At 39.7% G+C, this 11,516-nt stretch overlaps 1 protein-coding gene across 1 annotated transcript; it reads right to left on the bottom strand.

Moving 5' to 3' along the window:
• Positions 1-2,528: 2,528 nt before the first annotated feature.
• SAMD15 (sterile alpha motif domain containing 15) lies at positions 2,529-11,351 on the bottom strand. The gene is given in 5 exon segments (XM_065871646.1): positions 2,529-2,765; positions 8,512-8,610; positions 9,447-10,624; positions 10,627-11,230; positions 11,346-11,351. Coding segments are annotated over 5 exon segments (2,124 nt in total).
• Positions 11,352-11,516: the final 165 nt, after the last annotated feature.

The raw sequence follows: 11,516 nt of genomic DNA on the forward strand, positions 1-11,516 counted from the left end.
CACCGGAATGAGAAGCCCACGCACCGCAAGGAAGAGTAGCCCTCGCTTGCTGCAACTAGAGAAAGCCCGTGCGCAGCAACGAAGACCCAACACAGCCCCCCCCACCAAAAAAAAGCCAGCATTTATATTAAATGGCTAAAAATAATTCTGCAAAATATAGATTTTATACCTACAGTTCAAATTTATTTCCTTTACATTTTGCAATTACTATGTCAATTATAATAGAGTAGAAAACAAAGCAGTAACCATAAAGTTGAGAAAGCATGGTGCTGACTATGCTCTGTCACTGAACAGAACTATTGTTTGCCAAATGCTAAAGTGCTTTGGAACAAAACCATTCACTCTACATGTAAACCACCATGGTCTTAGGTAAATCATTTACATTTTTCTTTTTTGCATGCTTGTGAGCGAAGCAGACTCAATGGTATGGTGTTAAATGGTATAAGATAAAATTTTGCTAGTCCACTTGGGAAAAAATTAGGTTCATCATCAAACATTAACACGTGACATGAATGCTAATTTGAGGCACTGTTCTTTCTCTCAGTAGGAAAAGAAATGGATTCCTTTGACTATTCATTCAGATGTAAGGAACTGGATAGGGTACATCATTGCCCTTCTGGATTACGGTAGCCCTACAGTGGTTCTTAGGATTAAGAAGTGTGGCTGGGAAGAGAAAGAGAAAAGTTAGTCTATAAAACTAGAGTGGAATTGGAGTCATTCAAGCAACAAGAAGTATTTTTAATTTCTTTTGAACAGTCCAGTCACAGGCAGACTCTGGTCTGAATTTCATTTTATAAAAGTCTGGAGTTACCATATAAAACGCCTTGTAAACAAACCCCAGACCCTAGTCCATGGTCAATGATATACTTCTATAAGCCATGTTGTTTTAACAGGTAAATACAAATCTAAAAAAATATTTTTAAAATTTTGTTCTCTGATGCCAAAAAGGAATGAGAACTTCCCCCCTCCTTTTTCATAACACATTTCCTTTTTTTTAACATCTTTATTGGAGTATAATTGCTTTACAATGGTGTGTTAGTTTCTGCTTTATAACAAAGTGAATCAGTTATACATATACATATGTTCCCATATCTCTTCCCTCTTGCATCTCCCTCCCTCCCATCCTCCCTATCCCACCCCTCTAGGTGGTCACAAACCACCTAGCTGATCTCCCTGTGCTATGCGGCTGCTTCCCACTAGCTATCTATTTTACGTCTGGTAGTGTATATATGTCCATGCCACTCTCTCACTTTGTCACAGCTTCCCCTTCCCCTTCCCCGTATCCTCAAGTCCATGCTCTAGTAGGTCTGTATCTTTATTCCCATCTTACCCCTAGGTTCTTCATGACCCTTTTTTTTTTTCCTTAGATTCCATATATATGTGTTAGCATACAGTATTTGTCTTTCTGTTTCTGACTTGCTTCACTCTGTATGACAGACTCTAGGTCCATCCATCTCACTACAAATAACTCAAATTCATTTCTTTTTATGGCTGAGTAATATTCCATTGTATATATGTGCCACATCTTCTTTATCCATTCATCTGTTGATGGACACTTATGTTGCTTCCATGTCCTGGCTATTGTAAATAGAGCTGCAATGAACATTTTGGTACATGACTCTTTTTGAATTATGGTTTTCTCAGGGTATATGCCCAGTAGTGGGATTGCTGGGTCGTATGGTAGTTCTATTTGTAGTTTTTTAAGGAACCTCCATACTGTTCTCCATAGTGGCTGTATCAATTTACATTCCCACCAACAGCATAACACATTTCCTTTTAAAAACTTGTAATATAAATCCTTTTTCTCTGTTTTTGAGATGTACGCTACTCTTCTAAAAAGGTGAATAAACTTTCTGCCAGTTTTCCATCCCGGGACTGTCTTTTTGGGGGAGGGGGCCCTTGGAGCCGCCTCTTTGAAATGCGAGCATTTAGAAGGATGGCACTTTGTCTCCCTGACGCTGGGGGTTTAGCCTAAGTGCTTGGCTCCAGGTAGTAACTTTCTGTTTGTCACAAAGATATGAGAACTTTTATTTTTCCTTTGGATACAGACAGTCAACATGTAAATAATGGATTATATCTGCCCTGCTATATAGAAGGGTGAGATTTCCTTGTCTTGGCAATCTCTTTAGTGGCCTGCCTGTAATGTGCATCACAGTCTGATTTTATGCTGATTCAGTAATAAAACTGTTTCCTTGTCTGCACTTATGAAGAGGATTATCTGGGTTGGCAGGTGATTTTACTTTTAGTCTGTTTCTCCATCGTGCTCCTACTACCAGATGAAGGTAGTAGAATTTATCAGGAATTCTTACAATTACCCAGAAAGAGAAATATTGCTATCTTTGTTTTAACAAGGGACTAAATTGACACACAAATAAAGGGAAGGTGCTGTGAGTCAGTGGCAGAACTAGGAGTGGAGCCAGCAGTTCTAACTCTGATCCTGAATGAAGAGAAAAAGAAAATGCAGAAATACCACACTTCTTCCCCCGCATAATTTAATTTGATTTTCAAGCTAAGTGAAACGGCTTGCCCTATGGTTCAACGGGATATAATGCTGCATCCTCTTCAGGGGTGGTTGTTTCTGGAGCATAATCCTGTAATCCCACTGCTTGCACACATTCAGACAAGGTCAAGGAATCAGATTTAACTCCACTATGACATTTTTGCTCTAAAAATAAGCCAATATTGTCCCTGTAGGGAAGGCTGATGGAGCGTGTGAATAATGGCTCTTCAATTCCCAGTAGCTCCCGGGTATGCTGAGAAATTACCTGTAATGCAAGGATAATTTTTTAATGGGATTAACCTGAAAATACAACTAAATCAAGTAAGTTTTACTTAGTTTCCTAGACCTCTTGAATGCTAACCCCTTAAGCTAATTCTATGGGGAAATAATAACGAGATAACACATTGAAAGGCTTCCTACCCTGGCATTATCAAAACACAGTTCTTAAGAGAAACATCACATGATTTATCTTTTTAAAAGTACCACTTAAAGATGTTTCTAGACCCTTGCATCAGATAGCCATGGATGAGTTCATTTCTTTTTCTTGGCTGAGCAATTTGACCAATGATATGAGCAGATAATATGTTCAGATTAGGAGCCATGACTTTCTCTAGGAAGGTTAATAAATAACTTTATAAGGGGCTCAGTTAACTAAGAAAAAAATTCTTACTCAGTTATTCAATTTATTTGCCTGGAAAGAAATCTCAAACACTAAAAAGCAGACATTAAAGTTCCAGTTATTTTATTAGTGCCTATACTTGTATATTCTTTTAAAATATCTTTTGCCACAATTTCAGTGTCTCTAAAACATACTTTGTATTCATTGAGTACCATGCCACTTGATATCCTAAACTGTCATTGCATTTTCAAAGTCTAGTTTTAATTGCAGGTCTGTTATAACACTGCTATTTGAATTCATATTCTGCCTTTGGGTGAGAAGGTAGTCCGTGAAATTGCTGCTAGAACACAGTCAAAGGAGTATGTGGAATGGATTTTTGTTTGTTTAAAACTACTGGCCATAGTTACAAGGCTGGAAAATTCACACCACAGACAATTCTTAACCTGATGCAAAACTGCCCATTAGGAATACATTTTAGATAGCTAAAATACCATTATTAAACCAGATGTATAATGTCCTTAAGATCTGCTTGTTGATTCATGTAACAGTGTGGATTAATCTTAAATGCATTTTGCTAAGGGAAAGAAGCAAGACTCAAGGCCTACATATTATTTGATTTCATTCGTGTGACATTCTGGAAAAACTATAGGGATAAAAAACAGATTAATGGTTGCCAGGGATTAGGTGGAGGGATAGGCTGACTACAGTGGGGACACGGGAAGTTTTAGGGTGATAGAATCGTTCTATACAGTTCTGTGGTGGTGGATACATGACCCTGTGCATTTGTCAAAACCCACAGAACTGTATACTAAAAAGAGTGACTTTACTGCAGGTAAAAATTTTAAAAGCCAGGATGTTGTGGGAACCCATGATGGAATATAAACTCTGGGCAGATGAATCTAACTTTATTACAAATTAAGACAAAATCTCACTGAAGGGGGCTGGGAAGAAAGGAGGTGACCTAAATAACTTTAACTTTGAAAAACAGTGCTTTGTCTAGTTAGTGTAAGGCTAATGACAAAAAGAACCGTACACAAATACTGTACTCTTTTGGTAAATTTGTTTCTTATAGGGATACATATTTATAAATAAGCAGAGCCAGGTTTCTCACTGTCAGAGAAAGAAGTTATAAAGAAGCAAAGTGGGGTAGGGAGTAGGAAGGATGAAAGCCAGTATGAACCCTGTGGTGATGGACTAGAGTCGGGGATATCAGTACGAACACATGCTTACAGAAATAAGATAAATATCTGTGTATACATGGGTTAGTATATTTACATATATTTCCTACATCCTTCTGCTGAGAGTGCCTAGAAGCAGTAATACCTCAGTAGCAACAAGCACAACTAGTGACCACATCTTAGTTTCTAAATACCATTCTCTAATAAAAGCAACCAGGACTCCTTGGAAACATGCCTGCTATTCTAGGGCTGTAGCAAGGAAAATAGAAAATGAGTCTGAAGTAAAGTGTAGTGCCAGAAAATGCTAAAAAACAATAAAGTGAAATAACGGGAACATGTCAAAAGGACACAGGAGACAAACTGAAAGAGTTCCCAAATAGGGAAGAAGGGACAATTAAACAGAAGAGTTCCTTAAGCAGAGTTCCAATTAAACATGGAAGGAATGAGGAAACAAAATCATCATTAGAACAACATAGTAATAACTGACGCAAGCAAGATACACTGATGAATACTAAAATTAGTGGGCAAAACTTTAAGAAGGAACAGGTAATTTGCATAGCCTCAAACCACCTCCCCCAGTATATCTATTACTGTGGCATTTACTCTATGTCCATAAACTCTTTGATACTCTTCCCTCCAGGAGGTGGAGCTTAATTCCCCTCTCTTTTCGAGTATGGGCTGGACTCAGCAACCCACTTCTAATGAATAGAATATGAAAAGGGAAACACAGTAACTTTGTAGTGAAGAAACTTGCAGGCACCACCTTGACCAAATGATCAAAGTTAACATCTCCAGTAATAAATCACATTGATACCATGTACTCCCTGATATGATTAGATGAGAAGGGCTCATCATCTCTGTGATAGTCTCCCCCCAAAGCATAATCTCATGGGAAACATAAGACAAACTCAAACTGAGGGAAATCTACACAATACCTGATCACTACTCTTCAAAGTGTCAAGGTCATGAAAGATAAAGATCAAGAAATTGTCATATATTGGAGGAGACCAAGGAAACATAACAGCTAAATACAAGATAGTATCCCCAACTGGATCCTGGAACGAAAAAAGGACATCAGTGGAAAAATTGCAGAAATCTGAATAAAGTCTGTAGTTTGTTTAATAGTACTGTGCTGGTGTTAATTTCTTAGTTTTGATAAATATATAAATGGTTTGATAAATGGTCACATAAGATGTTAACATTAGGGTAAGCTGGGTTAAGAGTATATGGGGGACTTCCCTGGTGGTCCAGTGGTTAAGAACTGGTCTTGCAGTGCAGGGGACACCAGTTCAATCCCTGGTCAGTGAACTAAGATCCCACATGCTACGGGGCAACTAAGCCCATGCGCCACAACTAGAGAGCCCAAGTGCTGCAACTACAGAGCCCGTGTGCCGCAATGAAATATCCCATGTGCTGCAACTGAGAATGACGCAGCCAAAAAATAAATATATATATATTTTTAAAAGAGTATATGGGAACTCTCTGTACTATCTTTGCAACTGTTCTGTAAAACTAAAATCATTTGAAAATTTTAAAATATATATATTTTTGTTTAGTGACAATTGCTGACATGTTGTTATGAATTTGTGCTATTTAAATAGCTTTCAATAAGGCAGGTGTAATAAAATTCCTGAGGTATTATTAAGCTTATAAGACTCTACTTTGTAACATAAAATCATGCATATGAAAGGAATAAGCAATTCATCTATATTCTTCTCCAAATATTTATCACAGAGTTCTTTTGTTCACTTGATGGAGTGAATAGTTTAAAATATTTTGTGAATTATTTGCTAAGACAGAAAGCTGAAGCAAGTGCTATCTTGTCTAGCTTGTCCCTAGAATAAATAAGATTGACTTTCTCTCCCCTTTTTACCAAGCTAGTGCATCACTATAAATGGGAAAGACAAGATAGTGGCTTCCAGTGCTCCCTTGGCCAGGTGAGAAGAATCAGTGTTTCTCTTTCACAGAACTAGAACAAAAAATCTTAAACTTTGTATGGAGACACAAAAGACCCCGAATAGGCAAAACAATCTTGAGAAAGAAAAACAGAGCTGGAGGAATCAGGCTCCCTGACTTCAGACTATACTACAAAACTACAGTCATGAAAACAGTATGGTACTGGCACAAAAACAGAAATACAGATCAATGGAACAGGATAGAAAGTCCAGGAATAAACCCATGCACCTATGGTCAACTAAGCTATGACAGAGGAGGCAAGAATATAAAATGGAGAAAAGATAGTCTCTTCAACAAATGGTGCTGGAAAACTGGACAGCTACACATAAAAAAATGAAATCAGAACATTCTTTAACACGATACACAAAAATAAAGTCAAAATGGGTTAAAGACCTAAATGTAAGACTGGTTATTATAAAACAGAGGAAAACATAGGCAGAACATGCTTTGACATAAATTGCAACAATATCTTTTTCGATCCATATCCCAGAGTAATAGAAAACAAATGGGACCTAATTTAACTCAAAAGAAACCATAAACAAAACGAAAAGACAACCCACAGAATGAGAGAAAACAGTTGCAAATGATGTGACTGACAAAGGATTAGTCTCCACAATTTACAAACAGCTCGTGTAGCTCAATATCAAAAAAACAAACAACCCAATCAAAAAATGGGCAGAAGACCTAAAGAGACATTTCTCCAAAGAAGATATACAGATTGCCAACAAACACATGAAAGGATGCTCAACATCACTAATCATTAGAGAAATGCAAATCAGAACTGCAATGAGGTATCACCCCACACCCGCCAGAATGGCCATCTTCAAAAAATCTGCAAACAATAAATGCTGACAAGGGTGTGGAGAAAAGGGAACCCTCCTACACTGTTGGTGGGAATGTAAATTGATACAGCCACTATGGAGAACAGTATGGTGGTTCCTTAAAAAACTAAAAGTAAAGCTACTGTATGATTCAGCAATCCCACTCTTGGGCATATATCCAGAGAAAAACATGGTTCAAAAGGATACATGCACCCCAGTGTTCATTGCAGCACTGTTTACAACAGCCAAGACATGGAGACAACCTAAATTTCCATCAACAGATGAACAGATAAAGATGTGGTACATATAATAGAATATTACTCAGCCATTAAAAAGAATGAAATAATGCATTTGCAGCAACATGGATGGAACTGGAGATGATCATACTAAGTGAAGTAAGTCAGACAGAGACAAATATCATATGATATCGCTTATATGTGGAATCTAAAAAAAACGATACAATGAACTTATTTACAAAACAGAAACAGACTCACAGACTTAGAGAACAAACTTATGGTTACCAGCGGGGAGGGGAGGGGTAGATTGGGAGTTTGGGATTGACATGTACACACTGCTATATTTAAAATGTCTTTCCATGAAAAAAGAAAAGAAAAAAATTAGTGTTTCTTTCTTCCTGCACCCCTCACCAGTCTCACCTATACATTCTCTGTCATCTTAGTATTTTGTAGGGAGAACAAAGGGAAAGGTGAGTCACTTCTGTAGGTGTTAGAGACATAAAATGTATGACAGCTTTGGAGGAGAGGTTACTGTGGGCTGGGAAGATCAGGAAAGACTTCATGGAGAGATGAGAATTGAGTTGGGTCCTGAGGGATGGTTAAGATTCATATTAGTCTTTCAGGGGAGGCGGGGAACTGAGCAAAGATGCAGAGGGAAGAATGCACAAGACAGGTTTGTGAGGGTGTGAGCTGGACCTGTGAGGCTGAAGCAGAAGATTCACATAGAAGAGCACCAGGCGAGAGAACAGTGGTGGGAGAAAACTTGTGGAGGGGCCTGAATCCTAAGCTGAGGAGTTGAGACTACCTTGTAAGTAGAGGGGATCCAAAGAAGCTTTGAGTAGTATGCTGTATAAATAGTTGGAAGGTGAGAGTCTAAAAGCAGGGTCCTTGAATCCAAAGGGCCTATAGACAGAGGCTAAAAGCAGGCTACTGGTACATTCTAAGTACATTCTAGTAAAGGTCTGATAAAGGTCTGAAAAAGTGGGAATGGAGAAAACCAGATGCTATAGGAGGAACTGATAGTTCTTGGGATCTTTGTGGGGATCAAAGGAAAGAGAGGAAGCAACCACTCTGAGCCTGGGAAACTAGGAGTATGATAACACCTTTGGGAGAAATTGGAGGCCAGGTTGGAATAAAAGGAGGATGGTTTGAGATGGTAGCACTGTTTCAGTGCTCTGGTGGGAAATTATACACAACTCACCTTCATGTCCTCGAAATCTGTTATACCCATCTGAGGGAGGTTTGAGCAGTTTACGTGGATGAGTTTTCGGCCACTGATGAAGTTTGTGGTAAAACACTCCTGTCAGTACAATGAGAACATTACTCAAAAGATGTATGGCAAATACAGGAAGAAAAAAAGCAAGAAAGAGAAAAGGAGGTGGGAAGGAAGGAAAGAGGGAGGGAGGGGAGGAGGAATAAATAAATCGTATTTGTCTCTAGCTCTGTACTGAGAAAAAATTTTAATAATCCCACATATTTTCCATCTAAACTCTTGATTAAATTTCATACTGCTGCTTAATTTTTTTTTTTTGCACGATACAACCAGTGCTTCTTTCTTGCCTCAACTACATTTTTAACTACAGTGGTACCAAAGATTTCAGATCTTGTTTTGTTTGCGGAACATAGTTGGCAGTGAAATAATAGGATTCACCCTATTTAAAAAAGAAAACTATCCTTGGTTAATTGGCTGTATAAATTAGTACTGTTAGGTGATCATGATACATATAACACATTTGGGGCAGACACTAAGATTAATAGTACAAGTTCAAGTTAAGGGAGTTGCTACTAAAACAACCTAACAAAGTACCAAAAAGTCTACCTTGGATGAAATCTTTTTAGAAATACAGATTTCTATGAAAAGAAACCTACATAAATTTCTTAGTCTTTATTCAAGGATTGCAGAGAAGTATAATCACTGTGATGAATAGGAAAAACAAACGTGACCTTTCCTTCCTCTCCCAATATACAAATATGTATCAGTGGAAAGGCCAAAATCAAAATCCAAGTTACCTCTACCATAGTCCATGCCTCTTCTACACTCCTTCTAGTGAAGATGCAAAAGCTCAGGTAAGGATAGAGGAATAAGAGGTAGAGGAATGAGAGTATACGATTACAAAAAATGTTATTTTTGTATACCTTGTATTGAGGGAAGCCTAGCTGGCAAATCCACTCTGCAACTTTCTCTGGGCTCCATTCAAGATACCCAAATTGTAGGTCAGTACTTTTTTTTGGCTGGGTTTCTTTATCTTTAGGTACCAGTGTCATTGACTCTGGGGACAGATCTTTCTTTTCATTAGAGGACTCTTTTAACTCCCTCTGAGACTCAGAGTAATATGAGTTGAATTCATAATTGGTATCAGAAAACTGAAACAGATTTTGGAGTCCTTTAGAAAACTCATAATCTGTATTCACTGAGTCTACTTCACTTATTGGAAGAGACTCTAACACAGAGTCTTTTGAAACGTCTTTAGTTTCTTTTACTAACAACTTTCTTGTTTGATAGTCAGAGCACTCTGGCTCATCCCTGTCTACAGAACACTTAAGTCTGATTGGTTCTGGCCTATCTTCCTTGGCAAATTCTACACGTGTCTCTATTCTAAGTAGTGGTTTGGCTTTATATGGTAACTCTGAATCTATCTTCTTAGTTGGCTCTGTTTGTGTCTTCTCTTGCACCTCTGGTATGATCTTCTGTGGTGGTACCTGACCTGTTTCTTCAGTTGACTTTCTCGGTTCTTTCTTTGGAAACTCTGGTTTAGTCTGTTCTGGTGGCTCTGGAACTTGCTCCTCAGTTGACTCTCTTAGTGTCTCCTCTGATCTGGACTTCTGTGATGGTGCTAGACCTGTCTCCTCAGTTGATTTTTTCTGCTTATCTTTTTGATCTGGAGATTTGGTGTCCTCTGGTGGCTCTAGAACTTCCTCTGCAGTTGACTTTCTTTGTGTCTCCTCTTGAACTTCTGGTTTGGTCTTTCCTGATGGCTCTAGAACTGTTTCCTCAATTGGTTTTCTTGATTTTTCCTCAGAAAACTCTGATTCGATCTCTTCTAGTGGCTCTGGAATTTTCTCTTCAGTTGACTTTCTTTGTGTTTCCTCAGTAGACATACTTGGTTTCTCTTCTGGAAACTCTGGTATGGCCTGCTCACGTGGCTCTGTCCTTTTCTCCTCAGGTGACTTACTTTGTGTCTCCTCTGGAATCTCTGGTGTGGTCATCTTTGGTGGCTGAAGATCTGCCTCTTCAATTGATCTTCTTAGTTTCTCACTTGGAAATTCCAGTTTAGTCTGCTCTGTAGGTTCCAGACCCGTCTTTCCATATTGCTAAGTGACTCCTCCCAAACCTCTAGTTTGCTCCCCTCTAGTAACTCTAATCTTGTCTCACTGATTGTGGTCCCTGGAACCTCAGACTCGGTTTCCTTTCGTAGCTCTAGATCTGTTTCCTTAGCTGCCTCTATGAGCATATCCTCTGCGACATCTGGTTTGGCTTCCTCCTCTGGCTCCCCATGCTTTTCGTCCACAAGGACCTCGAAATCCTTGAAAAGCTCTACTTCTATCTGTCTGGATGTCTCCGACTTTACCTCTTTGGGAATCCCTAGCTCAATCTCGCTAGAAATGTCTGTCTTGGACTTGTGGGGAGCCTCTTCCTCGGACGTCCAGGTGGGTTTCAGTCGTAGGTGTATATTCTTAGCACTCGGCGGTGTCTCCTCTTTGAAGCCCTCTTCTTGCGTCTCTGGTTGCGGCTCTTGGTCACTCCCTACAGGCAGCTCTGGCCCTGCCTCTGCCATGCTGCCTGGTTCGACATCTTCAGTCACCTTAAGAGACTGAAGTTTTGGTCTCTCAGGCTGCAGGTCTTCATCTTCACCGGGGCCGGAATCGTAACCTTCTAGGACTTCTGCAGTGACGCAGACTAGCCGACGCGCCCAGGCCTCCTAGCAACCCCAATTTCCGATAGCGTGTCTATGGATACCACGACTTCCGGCCGGGTCTCACTGAATCCTCCCCAGGTTTCGTTTCTTCTTTCAAGCACTGACTTTAAAAACCTGCGATCATAAGCACGCAGTAACCCTCCCCGAGCCTGCGTCGCAGGCCTCCGCTAGCCAGAGCTCTCGCGACCGCTCGGGGGCCGACGCGCTGCCCCTTCCGGCCCGCGGGCTCCGCTCGGCTCTTCCCGGCGCGCTGGGCCTTCGGCTCTTTCCGGAGCCACTTGCGGCAGGC

This window comes from Phocoena phocoena, chromosome 2, assembly GCF_963924675.1.
Source record: "Phocoena phocoena chromosome 2, mPhoPho1.1, whole genome shotgun sequence".
Lineage (NCBI taxonomy): Eukaryota > Metazoa > Chordata > Mammalia > Artiodactyla > Phocoenidae > Phocoena > Phocoena phocoena.